At 37.5% G+C, this 19,739-nt stretch overlaps 1 protein-coding gene across 5 annotated transcripts in view; it reads left to right on the forward strand.

The window, feature by feature from the left end:
• The window catches only part of WDFY3 (WD repeat and FYVE domain containing 3), a 278,975-nt gene that overhangs the window by 237,589 nt on the left and 21,647 nt on the right, over nt 1-19,739 (forward strand). For all 5 annotated transcript variants that reach the window (XM_023724712.1, XM_023724716.1, XM_023724713.1 and 2 more), the window contains 10 exons: nt 644-729; nt 2,609-2,689; nt 3,407-3,461; nt 3,730-3,849; nt 7,007-7,124; nt 8,195-8,301; nt 9,848-10,001; nt 14,686-14,777; nt 14,984-15,196; nt 18,186-18,333. In XM_023724712.1, the coding sequence (XP_023580480.1) occupies nt 644-729; nt 2,609-2,689; nt 3,407-3,461; nt 3,730-3,849; nt 7,007-7,124; nt 8,195-8,301; nt 9,848-10,001; nt 14,686-14,777; nt 14,984-15,196; nt 18,186-18,333 (1,174 nt within the window). The remainder of the gene's footprint in view (nt 1-643; nt 730-2,608; nt 2,690-3,406; nt 3,462-3,729; nt 3,850-7,006; nt 7,125-8,194; nt 8,302-9,847; nt 10,002-14,685; nt 14,778-14,983; nt 15,197-18,185; nt 18,334-19,739) is intronic.

A 19,739-nucleotide genomic window follows, 5' to 3' on the forward strand; every position in this document is an offset into this window, starting at 1 on the left:
CCATATGCCCAAGTTACCATTCTGTTGAAGGAAACAGACAAAAATCTCTGTCCTCCTGGAGCTCATATTCTAGCCATTGTTTTCTGGGATTTGTGAACAGGTCTAAGATTCTTAAATTGCCAAACAAGATATTCCTTTAAAAAAAAAGTAAAATAAAAAGAATTTTTTTCTAATGATTCGCCTTATACCCCAAGTGAGGCCAGATAGTTGCTTTATTTTCCTTTGTTAAAGGCAAGCTAATATACATCTGTCTTGGTGCCCAAATTGCCATTTAAAGCTTAAGTAAGTAAGTAAGCTTCCTTTTGTAAAATAGCCTATACTTTATCACTCTACTGAAACAAATACAAAATTGTAACATGTCTATTTTCATGAAACCTGCTAATGTATGGGTAGTAAATATATGTAGAGGTTTGTTACTGTATTAAACTTATTATGATATTATGCGTTTTTACTGTTACTAAAGATTTTAGTAACAAGTTGAGCTTAATGTGCTAGAAATTATAACTCTAAAAATGTTCTTCAGTTAACAAATTAACTTCTTAAACATTGTAGAAATTCATAGTGTAAAAAGTAATGTGTAGGCTTATTTGTGAACTTCTGTTTTTGTTTTGTTTTTTAATGTTTTTCTCTGCGATCATTTCAGCCTATTGCTGTGGAAGTTTTCTCTGGGGATGGCCGGAATTATCTCCTTGCCTTCCAGAAAGGAATCAGAAACAAAGTCTACCAAAGGTCTTGCTTACTAGAAACACTTACTATGCTGTCGTGGGATGCGAGCGGGGGAGCTAGTACTAGTTCAGCTAGTTTTTAAAAATCTAGAGTTTAGACCAGTGAGTCAGCTGATCTTTTAAGAAAATATTTCAGTTTTGCTAGCCTCTTTAAACATGATTCTTCTAAGTAGCTTTTAAAACAACACTATTCTGTTGTGAAATACCATTTTTCCCTTCTGGTAACTTACAACAGAGATCATCAAAAGCTACTTTTATCCCCAAGCCTTGTATCTCTAAATGTAAAAGGATGATGAAACTGTACTTTGAAAAAGAATACTTCAGGTTCAAATAGGCTTCTTTGATATTTACCAAATTCACTGTTCCTTAGGAAATAATATTCACATGAGACTCTTCTCTGACCTTGGAAGGGCAGTTGAATACTATGCTGTCATTCTTTATAAAGTAATATAGCTAAGTAAATCAGTTAAAATCTAATCTAGCATACTTTATCTATGGTAAGCTGTATTTAAAATTTACCTTTTAAAAGAAAAACAGTGCGTATCCATGTGCTTGAAAGTACTTCTGTTGGATGTGTGAATAAGGCTTTTATAACTGATCAGGGGGCTGAGTGGCTTTGTCTTGCTCTCTGAAGGGCACTCTAGATCCTGAGGATCTCTATTAAGGAAGTTTCATGTTAGTTTCATGAGGAATGACTGATACCAAGCAACACTGCCCATCACTGCAGTACAAAAACATTACATGTGAGCACCTGGGGAATGAGGGTCATTCTTCAAATAAAGTGTGTATAGATGTTGATTGGTAATGCAAAACTCCTTCTACACATGAGAAGGGCTAAGTATACTGACTGAGGTTCCTTTTAAGTATTTAATTTGATTTCTAAAGATGATGGTGTTTACAGTGACAGGAAAGTATTTGCTTTTCATGACTAGAAGCTGCTATGAGGAAATTAATTTGTCTTTCTCTGAGAAATTTGTGTGCATACACCAATTTCAGGCCCACATCCATCCCAGGAATTTTTCCTTAATTCTCTTTCGCCTTTAAAAAATTAATATTGAATCCCCTGAAATCATCTTAAAACCAAACAATAGTTTAGCTTAACTAGTAAAAAAGGTCTGCCTTGAGCATTATGCTCTTTTAAGGGCTATCCATATGAGATCATATTAACAACAGCAACTCAAAAGATTAGATAGGAACCTTCAGAGGCAGTGAGATTATGTTAATGAGGAGGAATAGCTCAGTAAAGGAGGGTGAGAATGGTTGCACAACTCTAAGAGTGTAATCAGTGTCACTAAATGGTACATGTAGAAACTGTTGAATTGGTGTATGTTTTTCTATGTATATTCTCAACAACAAAATAAAATTAAAAAATTAATATTGACATTTTTACAATAATAAAAGGGAAAAAATTAATGTTGACATTGTCAGCAATTACAAAAATGTATATACCACTGTAGTATAAAGGTTCTGTATTTTATATGACTTCATCTGTCTAGTGATGCCTCTGTTCTGTCATTCATTTAGCTACTATCAGTATTTGCTGTTATGTGAATATTTAGCTGTTAATCACTTTTTAGGACTCCATTAAGTTGACTGAATTCCTGCAAATCAATGCTGCTTGGCCTTTTCTTCTGGTAGTGTGTCAGAATATGTCAAAATCCAGAATGACAAATTTTGCTATATGGCATTGGAATTCATTATCTCCCTCTTTTTTGTAACGAATAGTGTTCTAATTATTATGTATTTCCTTAACATGGCATTACTACGTAATGGGAGGGTAGATATAAACAATTAGGATTTAAATGAATCATCCTTTCTCAGGCTTCCAGTAGATCCTGACTGAGACTTCTTTTGCAATTTTGTGTTATTTTAAAATTTTCTAGGTTTTTGGCTGTCGTGCCATCTTTAACTGACAGTTCAGAGTCTGTGTCTGGACAACGACCAAACACAAGTGTGGAGCAGGGGTAAGTGGTTAAGTACATTATAGTTTAATAGTGAAATTAAAGTAGTTCATATCTGGGGACAGCATTCAGTATATTTTGCATCTTCCATTCAGTGTTATATGTAAATATTTCCCCTTAATATTCTTCAGAAACATAATTTTATTTACTACTTATTTATCATCTGTACAAAGCATTCTTTCATTTTTGATATTTCATTTTTATCAGTTTTCCTAATTCTAATACTGCAAGTGTGATTTCTCATTATTTTCTTATGTAGAGCTCCCTTAATAAAAGCAGAGAGTATGAATTTTAAGTCTCTTGGTATAATGGTGGTAAATATCTCTGGATATGTTTAATTAAGGATTATTGTAAAAGGTAAAAGATTGGACCAGATCAGTGTTTTTCAGACTCTTGACCATGACCTACAGTAAGAAATATATGCTGCGTTGCGTCTCTGGACATACTTCCTGAGTCACAAATACTAAAAAAAATTCACAGAAAATATTTCCCCTTACTGTATTTGATATCTTCCAATGTTCTCTCTTTTCTTGTTTGCTTTTATATTATTTTGTACTTCAGAATGGTGATTGCAATCCACTAAATTGATTTCATGACCCACTAACAGGTCCTCCGTAGCTTAAAATATTCCTGGACCAGTTGTCTTAGTTTTCAACTCTGTAATTACTCAGGTTTAAAATTGTATTGCCTACAATTTATTTTATTATTTATTCTCTTTAGATCTGGGTTGCTTAGTACTTTGGTTGGAGAGAAATCTGTAACTCAGAGATGGGAGGTAAGCTTAATGAAAATGTAAGCTTCCTAAGTAATTAACTGCCTAAGAGTATAAGGTATACAGTTAAAAGCACTTTAGTAATCCACAGAATATATACCATACAGGAAATGTTTTGGTTTTGTTCTTTTGGGGAAGAAAATAGTGTTTTCTTATTCAGAAATCTATAAGACAGAAACTGTCCTTTACCTCATTTTGCATATATAATTTTAAAAAGTGAACATAGTGGAAATAATTGATTGCTCTGAAATGAATGTTTATCTTTCCCAAGAGAGGTGAAATCAGCAACTTCCAGTATTTGATGCACTTGAACACCTTGGCTGGCAGATCCTATAATGACCTCATGCAGTATCCTGTCTTCCCTTGGATCCTTGCAGATTACGACTCAGAGGTAAATCTCATATTGTTTTGTGTTGAGTGGAGCACCTTTTAAAAAAGAATTAGGAGATACTGCAGTTTCCCAAATGTTTTATTTGCTTTATAGTTTAGTTTTCTCAACTAGCACTTAGATCAAGAGGATGAGAAGAATTTTAGCTTGAACTTGTACAAAGTTTAGATAATTGAACAACTTCATAAGTATTGGGTATTAATTCATAATGTTTATTCAGTTTTCTTAAGTGTTAGCTTGTGTCCATTGGTGGATATCAGAATCCTTCTGTGTAGTTTGAAGTGTTGACTAGTAAAAAATGAAGTGACTCTTCTGAAAAATATTCCTGACACATGGAAGAGTTTTTTTTTTTGTATTATTCTAAGAAGCCTTTGACGAAGAGTTCCAACAATTCAGCATTTGCATGATTAGGGCTCAAAACAAGTGCATTTCAGTGATACCTCTTTTCTCCTTCTTTGCCCTGTTATCTGATAGAGGTTTGATTAGTTCTGAAGTGAAACAGTAACGAGCAAAACAAAAGAAGCATGGGCCTGGATAAACCAAAAACAAAAACATGACCAGTCATTCTAAAAATTCAGAAGTTATTAGACCTCCTCATTCACTAGAATCAGGGCTGTTTGCTTTCTCAAAAGTTTTATACATCAGTGTATTAGGGGAAAAAATAAAGCCTCTGCCCTCAAAAAAGTATAGTCTAAAGAAGGAATGGAAACCCACCCCACATACAGAGGTGTATGAGAGTGCCTTTGATGTGTGAATCCACATTTACGTACATAGTGAACGTGCTTGCCTAAGTGCACATTTGGGCGAAGGAAAAAGCGTAGTAGGACAAAAGAAAGTCAGGAGTAAGAATTGATAGCATGAAAACACTTCTAAGTCAGCCACGAAAAACATGAGAAAATACAGACTTTAAAGAGGCAAGAAGTACGAAAAGAATGCAGTTTTGTGCGGAAGGAATTAGGAAAACTGTATCAGCCTAAACTTGACTGTGTATCTCACAGAAACCTCACAGGTACCATTTCTGCACCTTTGCTTCTCTCCCATGTTCTCCTGATGCTTTTCTGACCCTCGCCCTGTAGTCTCAGGAAATAGCACCACATCCATGCTGTTGTACAGGCTAGAAGTCACACTCATTTTCTTACTACCCATGTCTAGTTACTGGCCAAGGCATGTCTACCATTTAAGTGTCTTTCTAGTCTATTCCTTTGTCTCCTTCAACACTGCCAGCGTCTCATGTGAGGCCCTCTTTGTCTTTCACTGGACCACGGCAGTAGCTTCCTAACTGGCTTCCTGCTATAGTCTCCCCTTCCTTCACTCTGTCTCTGCACTGCATCCAGAGATTCTAAAATACAATTCTAATTGAGTTATTTCCTTATTTCAAGATTATTGAGTGAGTCATCATGGGAGAGAATGTTAAAAATCTCTGCTTATAGTACAGTGCTCTTTACTGACTAGCTCCTGTCTATGTGTTCCTCGTGTATTCCCAACACTGCTATCCTGGGCTACACTCAGTGGCCTCTCTCATACCTCAGTAGCTTTGTACCTGCTGTTCTACCTGCCTAGACTTCTCCCTAGTTTTCATGTACATCTTCTTCCCCACCTAGTAATTTACCTGGCTAGCCCCATTTCACATGCGAAAGCTGGACAATGAATAAGGAAGACTGAAGAAGACTTGATGCCTTTGAATTATGGTGTTGGCAAAGAATATTGAATATACCTCGGACTGTCAGAAGAGCAAACAAGTCTCTCTTGGAAGAAGTACAGCCAGAGTGCTCCTTAGAAGCAAGGACGGTGAGACTGTCTCACATACTTTGTACATGTTATCAGGAGGCATCAGTCCCTGGAGAAGGACATCATGCTTGGTAAAGTAGAGGGTCAGCAAAAAAGAAGACGACCCTCAGTGAGATGGAGTGACACAGACTCCAACAATACACTCAAGCATAACAGCGATTGTGAGGATGACGCAGGACCAGGCAGTGTTTCATTCTGTTGTACGTAGGGTCACTATGAGTCAGAACTGACTCGACAGCACCTAACAGCAACAGCTCCATTTCATTCTTCAAGATGCAAGCATCACCTCTGGGGACCCTCTGACCTTTTTGTCCTGTCTTCATTCTCTATTCCCATATACTGCCTTGTAGCTGTATCAGGGTGCTTTTTTACAGCATGTTGTAGTCATGACTTTTGTCTGACTGTTCTAAACTGTAAGGTTCTTGAACACTTAAGACTTTCTTATACGTTTCTCAATTCCCAGCCCCTAGAACCATGCCTGGTACTCAGTATGCACTTCAGTGTTTGTTGAATGAAACAAAGTATAAATGAGGTACTTTGCACACAAGCTTTGAGAGTACACATGTACTAACATGACTTCTACTCATAATGTGAATCAGTTTCTCCTGCCCAAGACTTTTAAAATACAAGTTTGGCAAAATTGGTAGGTCATGATGCCCTATAAAAAGGACACAAGTTAAATATCCCCTGGGTACGTATTTCAAATTCTACTTTTTAAAATCCTCAGAAGTTAAATTTTTATTTCTTTTAAATATATGAATTAGGTCAGCTAGATATGAGCCTTCAAAAGAATCCTGGGAAGACTGAAAGAACCCGTCTCATTTACAAGGCACTTGGTCCGCTGTGAGCTTGGTTTTTAGAGGTGAACAAGTTGCTGAGCACTGTAGTGTGTATCAGCTCACCTTCAAGAAGAAAATGCTCAGAAGTGAAGGTGGAGGGAAACAGGATAGGACTGGAGAGGAGGACAGAAAAGAGATTTGACCCTCCAAATGTATGGCTGATGGGAGGAAAAGGATGAATCAGAGCATTTGTGTCCACAACCCCCTGCTGTGTCCTTGCCAAGAATGGGCAGGCTTCTGCTCATTCATCCTTCCCAAACCTGAGTCCCAAGTGCCTTCCTCTGTGAAACATTTAATTTCCAAAGCAATTATCTTCAAACTGACTCTGTTAGCAAACTACCATGTGCCTGTCCGGAAAGTATAGATAAGCAGTTGGCCACATAGCATTGTTTTGGAGTCCACTTCTGCCTGTTTGACCCCACAGATACTAGCACATTTATAAATCTTCACTGCCTCCTGAAGCCACTGTACTTACTTTAGTGAGAACAGAGGGCTTTTACTAATTTGGAATTGGGTTTCATTTTGTATTTTAGGAGGTCGATCTTACTAATCCCAAGACATTTAGAAACCTGGCTAAGCCAATGGGAGCACAGACGGATGAACGATTAGCTCAGTATAAAAAGCGATATAAAGACTGGGAAGATCCTAATGGTAGGTACCTTTTCTGTCATTGAACTTTGTACCTAAGTTTCAAAAGTAAGCCATTAGTTAGTGGTCTGATATCCTTTCATCCTTCCTCAGATAGTTTATATATCATTGATGATATATATATATATCAATCATACGGGCACACATATATACAACTTACTCAAGTAGAAAAATTAGTTTTGCATGACTACGTAAAGCCATGCTTAGAAGGTAGCTTGTCCCAGTACTGGCAGGAAACTCTTCTACATTAACAAGGTCATCTAATTAAATTGAGTATCTGCTTTGTATAGGGCAGAAATTCCCCACCTTAGTTTGCCATGCTTTTACACCAGGAACTACGCTCTTATTTATTGACTCTTTTAATTTTATTGAGGCACTTTTTAGAATCCTTTTGCTTTTAAAACAATGAATTGACTACCTTCTAAAACACTATTTATTATATTTCATGTTTATTGTATGTCTCCCTGAAACAAAGAAAAAAACTGAGCCTAAACCTAATATCCCTGTGTGAACTCTTTTTTCTGCCAAAGAAAAGTACCTAGTAAAAATTAACACAATATTCAGAGGCAACAATTCAGAGAAATATACAAGTGTAAAACCAGTACCTAATAAAATGTAGCTATAGGTCAATATCCTGCTTTAGCAGAAGATAGTTTACTATTAAGGGTTAGCTACTACAATAAAGGGGCCCTGGTGGTGCAGTGGTTAAGAACTACAGCATCCTACAGCTGCTAACCAAAAGGTCAGTAGTTCAAACCCACCAGCCATTCCTTGGAAACCCTATGGAGCAGTTCTGCTCTGTCCTGTAGGGCCACTATGAGTCAGAATCGACTCCACGGCTCAACAGTTGAAATTGATGAATGTGTTAAGTTTTGGGAAAAAGGCAGTTGGATTACTGCCGGATATATAAATGAGGGGTAGCAGTATCATCATAAAGATTTGCTACAATTGCCAGTAGTAGCTTCAGCATGGTTATCACATACTCTGGCATTTTAAATCTGTTAATACCAATTTTGTTTTTTATATTTCCTCTTTTATTTTGGCTTTAATTATGCTTTAATTTTTTTGAACAGGAGAAACTCCAGCCTACCACTATGGGACCCACTATTCATCTGCAATGATTGTGGCCTCGTACCTTGTAAGGATGGAGCCTTTCACACAGATATTCTTAAGGCTACAGGTAAAACCTTAAATTTGGAATTTCTCCATTTTTTTTAAGCCCAGCTTTTATTTAAAATTGTTAGTTTTTTTTTTTTTTTTAAATGTCATTACCATACATTACTAGAAGCCCTGTGAAGTTTTAGTGACAAAAGTAGTGAAACAGAATTAAAGCAGAATTTCACTAGGCCAAAATTAATGAACAAACTAGAATTGGTTTAGAATAAGCAAGTGAAGGGGTCCTTTAATCAGATTACTAGGTAGCGTATGCTTTCAAGCCAGGTATAGGGAGTTCAGCTCTAACTGGCTGAATTCAACAGATGTTAAATAAAAAGTGATGTATTCTAGCTCATTTGTTGTCTTCTCAATTATAATTGGTTTTCTCCACATTCTCTTTATTCAGCAGACATTTACTGAATACTTACTATGTGCCAGGCACTATTCTAGTGCTTAGGGTTCATCAGTAAATAAAGATACATACCCTGCCTTGTAAAGCTTATATTTTAGTTGAGAGAGACAAACATAATAAATAAGTAAATTGTAAAGTGTTTAAAAGGTGAAAAATGCTATTAGGAAAATACAGATTGGGAAAAGGAGGAAGGGGAGGGTGGGAGCAGGTGGTGGTGGTGGTGGCGGGATGCAGTTCAACATAGAGTGCTCAGAATAGGTCTCTTTGAAAAGGTGACGTCTGAGCAAAGCCCTGAAGGAGGTGAGGGAGATAGCCGTACAGATGTCTGCAGGAGGGATCTTCCAGGCAGAAGTAACAGCCAGTGCAAAGACCCCAAGGCTGGCACGTGCCAACAGGTAGAGGACCAGCCTGAGGCCAGTGTGTCAGAGCAGAGGGAGTGAGGAGAAAAAGCCATAAGGCAAAAGGTCAGAGAAGCAAGAGGGGCCAGATCATGACAGGCCCATTGTGTGAGCTTTGGCATTTTCTCAGAGTAAACTCTATCATAAAGACAAATATTCTGTGTTCACTTAAAACATAGCAGAGGACGTTTGAGGAATGGGGTTGAGGGGGAGATATATACAAAGCTGCACAGACAAAAGTCTTTTTTGTTTATCAGTCTATAACTTCTTGATCACCTTTCCTAATTCTCCCTTTGTGGAGATTAGCAATTAATTCCTTGGTGTGAGAACTTGAATGTCATGTTAATTTATAAGATGAAATAAACATTTACATAACTTTAATATTTGTAGCTACATATGGTATCAGAATCTTTTCATAGGACAATACCATCGAGCTATGGAAGAGTTCATATTCTTTATAATCTTACCCTCTCTCAAACGCTAATATTTTTTAAAACAACTGTTTTTTAAGTCTTTGTGTGTGAATTTCACTTTGATTACAAAAAATATATGTCTTGAACACCCTTTATAAGGAGTTTCCCAAAGAGAATTCGATTAAGATTCCTTTTGTCATCATTACAATTTTATGTGTTTGATGTAAGATGATAGAAAATTGAAATATCATGCATAATTATTTGGGGGTTTCAAGCCCTTAGTCTTGGCATGCTGTGAGATGGGAATGGTTCCCTAATAGCGAGGTGCCGTCTCATTCTGCCCCACAGGGCGGCCACTTTGACCTGGCTGACCGGATGTTTCACAGTGTGCGTGAGGCCTGGTATTCAGCATCGAAGCACAACATGGCAGATGTAAAAGAACTGATCCCAGAATTTTTTTACTTACCAGAATTCCTGTTCAATTCCAACAACTTTGATCTAGGTATGTAAGAGCTGGGGCACTACTTTAGGAATGTTGGCTGGGAAAAGACCGTTAGAAATAAGTGACTTTTCTGAAGACTGTGTGTAGCAGACACTGATGAGAAAGGAAGAAATTTCCTTGTGGTTTCAGTTGCTTTTATTTACTATAGTTGAATGTGTGCAATTACATATAAAAAGAAAAAAGCAAACTTATGCCCTAAAAAGCTGTTTCAAGCGTAGAGTCTGGGTGACATTTAAAAATTGACACAGATTACAGTAACATTCAGAGTATTGTTATTTCAATGAAAATGAAGGTGAGGTGAAAATTTATTTGAAAACTATTACTATTGAAACCCAGTAATAGCGAAGTGTGGTCTGTTCAAATTTTTTTATGTTTTGTTTTCATCTGATATACTGCCAGACCCATTCTCAGATTGCTTGCTAATGTGTTTTAAATTAGAATTTCAGAATAACAAAGTAAATCCCCTTTCTTTATCCCATTAGGGTGTTATTTTCTAGAAAAACAGGCCCAAAGCAACACTTATGAAAGAGAAATTCCATCAGTACCCTGCTCTTTTTTCTATTACCCAGAAGTTAGAGGAAGCTGACTTGACTTTGGTTACAGTTCCTTGGAACACAGTTTGTTGATCTAATATGTTTCTGAGTATTTCTTTAAAAACATATCAAAATGCCATTGTTTCCACTTTAGAATACTCCTAACAGATATTGTTCTGTTTTCACACTCCATATTTTCTACTGTTTTTAAGAGTTCAACATATAAATCATTAATATATTACTTCAAAACGTTTCATTAACGAAAATTCAGGGAAATATTCATATCTATACATGTGTTATTTTCCTTTTTGAATTTTGTTTTGAAAAAATAATTTTTATTTGTTTGTCTATCAGCAGTCCTAAACTTATGAAACTGTAACTCCAGGTCTACTGGGAAAGATAAGAAGACTTTCTCAATAGCCCCAGCAAAAGTCCTGAGATTGAGTCTCATTACCTCTGATTGGACCTGGAGCTCACCCTGAGCAGCTAAAGATTCCAAGTTCTAGGATTTAGAGCAAAAACAGCAAATACGTTATATGTGTTTGAATAAGGTTATTTTTAGCGTAAGGTATTTTCACTTAAAATTCACCTTTGGAGAATGCTGCCCTCTTCAGGCATATCACTTTAAAAGAGACAAATATGGAGAGGTGCAGAAAGAAAGAGATACCCCTAATCCTCCAGAAACGCTGGACCAATTATGATAATTGTGTTGCAGGAGTGTTGAGGCCAGACCACTTGTGAACACAATGAAACAATCCACTTTTAAACAAGTAAATAAGAGAAGGGTCACGTATTTTTGTCATGCTTTTTCTTCATAACAAATCATCGTCCCTCCTTGAAATCACACACTTCAAAAAACATGATTTGCGTATAAGAACTAAAACCATAAAACTCTAACAAGAAAATATAGGGATACATCTTCATGATCTTGGATTTGGCCCTGAATTCTGAGAGATTATATGAGAAGCACGAGCAACAAAAGACAAAATAGATAAATTGGACTTCATCAAAATTAAAAACTTTTACACATCAACAATAAAATATTAAAAAAAAAAAAAAACTTTTACACATCAAAGGACTATCAACAGTGAAGAGACAGCCTACAGAATGGAAGAAAATATTTGTAAGTGATATGTCTGATACATCTAGTATCGAGAATATATAAAACCAAAAAAAAACCAAACCCTTTGCCGTCGTGTTGATTCCGACTCATAGCGACCCTACAGGACAGAGTAGAACAGCCCCATAGAGTTTCCAAGGAGCCACCTGGTAGATTCGAACTGCCGACCTTTTGGTTAGCAGCCGTGGCACTTAACCACTACACCACCAGGGTTTCCAGAATATGTAAAGAACTCTTAAAATTCGACAACAAAAAGACAAAACAACCCAATTTTAAAAAAGGAAAAAAAAAAAGAAGACTTGAATAGACATTTCTCCAGAGAAGATATCCTGATAGCTAATAAGCACATGAAAAGATGTTCGCCATCATTAGTCAGTGGGAAAATGCAAATCACCTGAATATATACAGGTACTGACATCAGGTGCTCAAACAAATACACGTATACACATGTTCATAGCAGCATTATTCATAATAACCAAAAGGTGGAAACAGCCCAAATGTCTATCAACACCTGAATGGATGAACAAATTTGTGTGTATGTGTGTGAAAAAGGAAATGAAATGCTGATAAATGCTGCAACATGGATAAACCTCAAAAACATTATGCAGAGTGAAAGTAGCTAAACACAAAAGGTCACCGATTATAGGATTCTGTTTATATGAAATATCCAGAATAGGTTCATCCATAGAGACAATGCAAATTGATTACTAGGAGCAGGGGAGAGGAAGAAATGGTGACTCCTTAACAGGTACAGCAGTTCCTTTTTGGGTGATGAAAATGTTTTGGAACATAGATAGCAGTGGTGTTTGTACAATATATTGTGAAAATACTAAATGTCACTGGACTGCTCACTTAAAAAGGATTAATTTTATGTTGTATGAATTTGCCTCAATTGAAAAAAAAAACACTTTGCCTCTCCATCCAGAAAAGATAGTTAATGGTGTAAAAGAAAGAGCACTTGGATTTTTTCCCTGAATCGGGGGTGAGTTACATTCACCCTGGTCTTCTTGTCCTTAACCCTTGTCTACCTATGCAGGGAAGCTGTGGAGTAGTAAAGTTAGACCAAGGGTTTTCTACAGACTTCGTTACCGTTAAATAACATTTTCAAAATGTAGATAGTGCTGATAAGGAAATGAGATTACATCACGTAAGCATTCAGGGATCATGAGCAAAATTTTGAAAAGTAGATTACATCTCAAGTAGCCTGGGGTTTATTACCTACTTCTTATTAGCAAAAAAATTCTAATGAGACTTTTCACATATAAAAAATCAGGGCTGGACAAGGTTTTCTAGGGGTTTAGGGTGAGAGTGTAAAGTGTGTAAGTTGGTGGAGGGGGGTAGGGGAGGGGGTTGTAGTAACCTGTTCTATTTTCTTTTTTAAATCATCTATGGTCATTTGTTCCAACCAAGTCAAGACATTCCTTTAAACAGGAAACTGATTTTTGTATCTCTCACTTAATACCACATTGTAAATAAGCCATGAAATAATGAAAAAAAGGGAAATATTTATATTGGCCCTCACTTGGTGCTGCTTCTGTGTTCTAAAATTTGAACAGTTGTACTTCTCTATGAAAATTTCTAATATGACTAGTTATCTAACCAACTGCTGCTAAGCTAGTGAGTCAACATTATTGTTTATAGAGTCATTTTTTCACAATGATAATCTGGTTGTACCTAGAAAAACTCTATACTAAAGTGACTTCTTTTGGTGTTATTTTAGAAAAAGGAAAAAGCTTCTTTCCTCCGATGCCAGACCCATTTACCATGTTTTGTTGTGGATAGATTTCATAGCTAACAGTCTCTTTAATGTCTTAAAGAATATCTGGCTATAACTTAAAATAACAGTTTACATGAAATAAATAGTATTGGCATGCATTAGCACAACTTGGTGTTTTTGTTTCTGCTGGGTAGGCCCATAGTCTTTCCAAATGTCTTTTTTTTCCCCTATTAAATAATACAGTAACAGCAAAAAGTTTTATATGGTTTCAGGTTTTGTTTTTTAAATGAAAATTCTTACAGCAAAACATTTGCCAGTTCTTTAGAATCCCTGTCAGAATTTTAAGAATCAGAAATATGAGAAACTGCATGTATTGCAGATATCCCCGGGAGACACCAGTGGTTTCGTTTGCTCATAAGGGAAGAGAACATTCAAACTGAAAATGACTGAGGAGGCAGATATTCTTTCACTAGCCTCTATGCGAATGGCAAAAACTTGTCCAAACTTCAGGAGAAGAAATTCAGTACTAGTTAACTGCTGATGACTCACCAATCTTTAAAAGCCTAAGTAAAGAAGATTTTAGAGAAGTTGTTCATGATCTTCCAAATGAGCAGTTTTTCCAAACTCAAAACAGTAGCCCTGTGGAAATGCTGCATTAAAAAGGAGCCCTTTGGTCAATTAAATTTCAGCAGTGTTATGTATAATATCCCACTCTTAGAGAAAGGCAGTGCATATTAGCATATTTAAGTCTGAGAAGTCTTGCAAGATAGAGACTTGTTTTTATTGTTGTTAGGTGCCATTGAGTCGGTTCCAACTCATAGCAACCGTATGAACAACAGGAAGAAACACTATCTAGTCCTTTACCGTCCTCACAATCACTGCTACGTTTGAGTCCATCGTTGCAGCCACTGTGTCAATCATCTGATGGAGCGTCTTCCTCTTTTTCAGTGACCCTCTAACTTAGCAAGCATGATGTCCTTCTCCAGGGATTGGTCCCTTCTGATAACATGTCCAAAAGTACGAGAGATGAAGTCTCACCATCCCAGAGACTTGCTTAACTTTGTACAACTCAGCATTTCCTGAGGTCATATGACCCTGAAAGCCCCCAGTTTTGCATAACACTTAATAACATTCCCCTGAGGGGGTGCTGTAAGGGGAAGTGTTGGGGAAATGACTGAGTATGTGATCACTGAGGGTCCTTTCTGGTGGTGAAATTTTATACTTCTGATGATGACTCTAACCCTGTTGCTTTGATACGAAGTTATTATTTATCCCATTCTTTTTTTTTTTTTTTTAATATATCCAATTGCATAGGCTGTAAACAAAATGGCACCAAGCTTGGAGATGTAATTCTTCCACCTTGGGCAAAAGGGGACCCACGAGAATTCATCCGAGTCCACCGTGAGGTAATGGGAGCACATGAATTTCATTTTGGGCATTGACCACGGTACAAAGAGAAAGCCTTGAGCTATGTATTACCCATTTTAAGTTACTAGTATCATTTGCATTATTTTTAGTTATTTTATTTCCTACTGGCCGCTTTTCTTTTACTTTATGAGCAAATAATAAAAGTCAGCTGGTGACTAAACCCACCTGTGTTTTTAAATTACAGGCTTTGGAATGTGATTACGTGAGTGCCCATCTGCACGAGTGGATTGACTTAATCTTTGGCTATAAACAGCAAGGCCCTGCTGCAGTAGAAGCTGTAAACGTCTTCCATCATCTTTTTTATGAGGGTCAAGTGGATATCTACAACATAAATGACCCATTAAAGGAGACAGCTACCATCGGGTTCATTAATAACTTTGGTCAGATCCCCAAACAGGTGTGAATGTTCATTTCTTTTCATCTAAATACTCTAGTTCATTTGTTAATCCCTGTAATATTCCTATAGAGAGTGAATCACCATATAATAACTAAGTTTAGACTAAGTACCATAAACATCACCCAGTATGTTCCTAGACCATTACTTTCTCCTTCTTTTTATAGTTTGGATAAATAGAAATATTGTTGTTTAAAGGGAATCATCATTTGCAGACTAGTATGTGGCATGCTTTCCTTTACCTGTACAAGACCTGATAGGAAGTAGGTAGAGCACAGTTGGAGAAGCAGAGATGGGGTATAAAAATGGCGTGGCAAGGGCGTCTGACCTCTTAACTTCACAAGGGGAACAGAGAATTACCATCAGCTCAAGGCTGAGTCCTGTGAGGCAGAGGTCAAACATACCTCAGCCCTCCAAACTTTTTACCAATTTTGACACCAGCCGTCCCTCCCACAGCACTCTCTGCTTCTCTGCAGGGTTCGATAATTCTTTGCAATGGCCACACAGAACTCACAGACCATATTCACAGTTTTGGAATTTATTAGGGAAGTAACAAGTTACAGTTCAGGATCAAGAATGACTCAGGATACAGTTCTTCAGTCAGGACAGCTTCTCAGACATGCCCGCAGGCAGGCTTCTCTCTGGCCCTCAGCCTCTCACCTGGCCTCTGCCCTGCTCGGGCAAGTGTTAAAGCTCTTTAGCTTGGCCAATAGGTGCCTGGGGGCACCCCACTCTGCCAGTAAGCCTCAGCCCGAAGGCACTCAACTCTCTTGCCCTGTGGTTTGGAAATCCCACCATGCTGTCTCCTGCTGGTCTCCTGGTTCTGCTGCTATTGGTTCTCTGCCATGCTTGCCACCGCTGCTTTCTATCTTGCGCCGTCTCCAGTGTTACAGCTCTCTGTCTTCTGGATCTAGGAGGTTCTCAGTGCAAGGAACCCAGGTCCGAAGGATGTACTCTGCTCCCAGCCCTTCTTTCTTGGTGGTAGTGAGGCTCCCCGCTTCTGCCTCTTGGATGGCTCATTTTAAGCCTGGCGGGATGGCAAAACTGACCAATTCCCTTGTTAGGGTTCCATACACCTTATTTTCAAGGTCCCGCCCCTATAAGTGTGCCATGTACCTTTCCCAGCCACCATCTGGAACCTGGAGAGGAAGACTAAGAGCTTATATAACCTCTCAGTAGCCAGGTTTAACCCCCATGCAGTAGATCTCACATCTTCAGTGAAGAGCAAACATCTGTTGAGCAACTTTATTACGTCTTTCATCCCTGTAGTCCAGGGTGCACCAGGAGGGGTAGAATGCACCTGGAGTCACCGCAGCACAGTGTGAAGAAGGCACATTCCGCCAGGCATTTCAACTGCCTACTTCTCCCAAGTGCGGAGGCTATTACTCTTTGGCGCTGGCTTTCCTTCCCTGTTCCTGTTTCAGATCTCTCTCCTGGGCTCCCTTTTTGTAGGTTAACCAACCTTGAGCTTTTCTAGGGTTGACAGTTGTGAACACGCAGAACAATGGCAAGTCTTAGGGTGTGGAAAAGCCCCAAGAGACAGCAGGATGGCCTAGAACTGCTCTGTTCACAGTGCCATTGGATACCCCAATGAAGGAAACACATTTACTTTTAAAGTAAGATGTGTGTTGATAAACTCTAGTCACAGTTGAAGAATTGTAGTTAAACCTTTCTTAGTTAACACTTTACTTTGTTTTGAGGGCTGCAGGAGCAGGAACCACGTTTCATTGCCCCTGGGAAACAAATATTCTCAACAAAAAAGCCAGGGCACTTGTGCTGTCACAGGATTTTTGTGCCACTGTTGAGTAAAGGAGACAGGCAGTCCAGCAGATACAAATTTAGATATCAGTGTATTCTAGAACATTCCAGTGGCTAATAGTATTTGCAAGTGGAGCCATCCTAGAAAATCCAGGTTTTATAGTCACTGTAGTTTTATACCTTTATGTACCCACAGCCTGGCACAGTGCTCTTACCTTAGGGCTCATGTAAAATTTCTTCAGTAAATGTTTATTCATGAAGATGCTTGGGAGTGTGTGTGTCATTTCATACAGCTTCAAATTCTTGTGTCATTTTTAACGTTTATAAAAAATAACAGAACCCTGATCTATGCCAAAGTATGTGGATAAAATATAGGCACAAATGTTTAAAGGTTTGGGGGCTTAAAATGTATATCTTCCTCTATACAAAGCAATTTTTCTACTTTTTCCTCCTGAAAATCCAAAAGTCAAATTCACTAAGTGTGATGGCAGTGTATTCGTCTTCAGTCTCATTTAATCTAAGGTTTTTTTTTTTTAAAGAAAATATCTTTGTCAAACAATAGTTTTCCAACAGAAAGGACTCTATGCTTGTTTTGAAGATCTACAATATTTTAAAAGTAGTAATCTTAAATGCACATTAATATTTTTTAATCCTTAAGAAATACTGAGTAGAGATGCCAAGGATTTCTATTTTCTTTTTTTTCCTTTATAACATGACAAAGTGTGTGTGGGGGGTGGGGGGCAACAAATGTGTAGCATTTAAAAGATATCAAAAGAATGTTATTAAACTGTATGGAGAAGGCCATGCTGAAGCCAGAAGTAATCCAGTTAAGGAGTATGTCTGCCTGCCAGCAGGGACACCTGATAGTGTTGGGCTCTAAAGACTATTAGATTTTTAGGAATCATTGGAAGATAATTATCAATTGACTATAGTTTGAATAGATTAACTTTTCAGGAGTTGTCATGAATTAAGTTTAGCACAGAGCCTGATACCCAGGCTGTAGTATCACAGTTGTGTCCCTCCTTAATAAGTCATAAGATCTCTGGCAACCTTCTTAGCTGCTTTGAATTTCTTTCCTCAGCTGAAAAATAGGGATAATAAAGTACCTAATAGTTATTATAAAGTTTAAGTGAAATAAGAACAGAATGCCGGCACATAAATGGGCTTTTATTATGTTAGCTTTAGAATAAAATGTTACATTTTATTATAAGTGTGTCGTCATCTCTCATACCAGTTATTTAAAAAACCTCATCCACCAAAGCGAGCAAGGAGTCGACTAAACGGAGACAATGCTGGGATCTGTCTCCCACCAGGATCTACAAGTGATAAGATCTTTTTCCATCATCTGGACAATTTGAGGCCTTCTCTAACACCTGTAAAAGGTAAGATGACAGAACGTCATGACTTTGCGTGATTATTTAATAATCCTAGTTTAGCAATATTTGCTTTTTAATAATAATGTAATTTGTAATAAGTGCTATTATACTTTTTGTGCTAAAACACCAAATGCTTGTTAGATTTTTTTGGTTTTTTGCCTGTTGGATTCTTGTATCAAAAAGAATCAAACAGGTTTTCTCCTCATGCTAAGATAGTGAAAACTCTAAAACATCAAAATCTTGTAACTTCAACTTCATATGATAAATGTAGAACAGATTGTGTCTTTACTTTTCATCTTCATGTATGTATGTTCTGCCAATTAGAAGTACCGGTAAGAGGACTGCATATTTAATACACCAATTAAAGAACATCTATCTTTTACCTGATAATATTGTGCATTATCTAAAAGCACTTTTTTTGAGTGGATTTTTTGTTCTTAGAATAAAAAAAAATGTTTTTGCAAAGTCTTGAAACTTTCACTTAAAAAAAAATCCTAAAAGTTTCAAAGTCTGGTTAACTGGATTGCCTACCAGCTGGAGGCCACTTCGCCTCATCATACACGCTCTGCTGTGTGCCAGCTGTGGTCACTTCCCAGCAGCCATCTTGCTCTGGAGGACAAGTGTAGTCATCAGAGTTCTGTTTGCAGAGCGGGGCATCTGTGCTTCAGGAAATACCATGGCCTTCCTTGGGGAAGTCTAAGGGCTGTAACTTGGGAGGTACTAAAAGCCTAGATTGGGTGATGGTCTGTGCCACCAGTGACATTCTGGGGAGCATCCTAGATTATTCTTTGCAGCCTCAGGCATCAAGAAGGAAGACCTAAAAAGAACAAAGAAAATGTCAGCACCACAAATAAAAAGCACTACAGAATGACAGCAACAAACTCACATCTGTCAATAATTACACTGAATGTAAATGGACTCAGTATACCCATAAAGAGGTGGAGAGTGACAGAATGGATAAGAAAACAGGATCCATCAATATGCTGTCTACAAGAGACACACCTTAGAAACAAACATATGAATTTATTAAAAGTCAAATGTTGGAAAAAAAATATATCAAGCTAACAACTACCAAAAAAGAGCAGGAGTGGCAATGCTAATCTCAGATAAAATAGACTATAAAACAAAATCCACCATAAAAGACAAAGAAGGACACTATATAATGATTAAGGGGACGATCCATCATGAAGACATAACCATAATAAACATCTATGCACCCAGTGACAGGGCTCCAAGATACATAAAACAAACTCTAAAGAGAAATTAACAATTCCACAATAATAGGAGACTTCAACACACCACTCTCAGTAAGGGACAGAACAACTAAGAAGAAACTCAGCAAAGATACAGAAGACCTAAAGGGCACAGTCAGCCAACTTGACCTCACAGACATATATAGAACACTCCATCCA

This window comes from Trichechus manatus, unplaced genomic scaffold (genome assembly GCF_000243295.1).
Source record: "Trichechus manatus latirostris isolate Lorelei unplaced genomic scaffold, TriManLat1.0 scaffold00257, whole genome shotgun sequence".
NCBI lineage: Eukaryota > Metazoa > Chordata > Mammalia > Sirenia > Trichechidae > Trichechus > Trichechus manatus.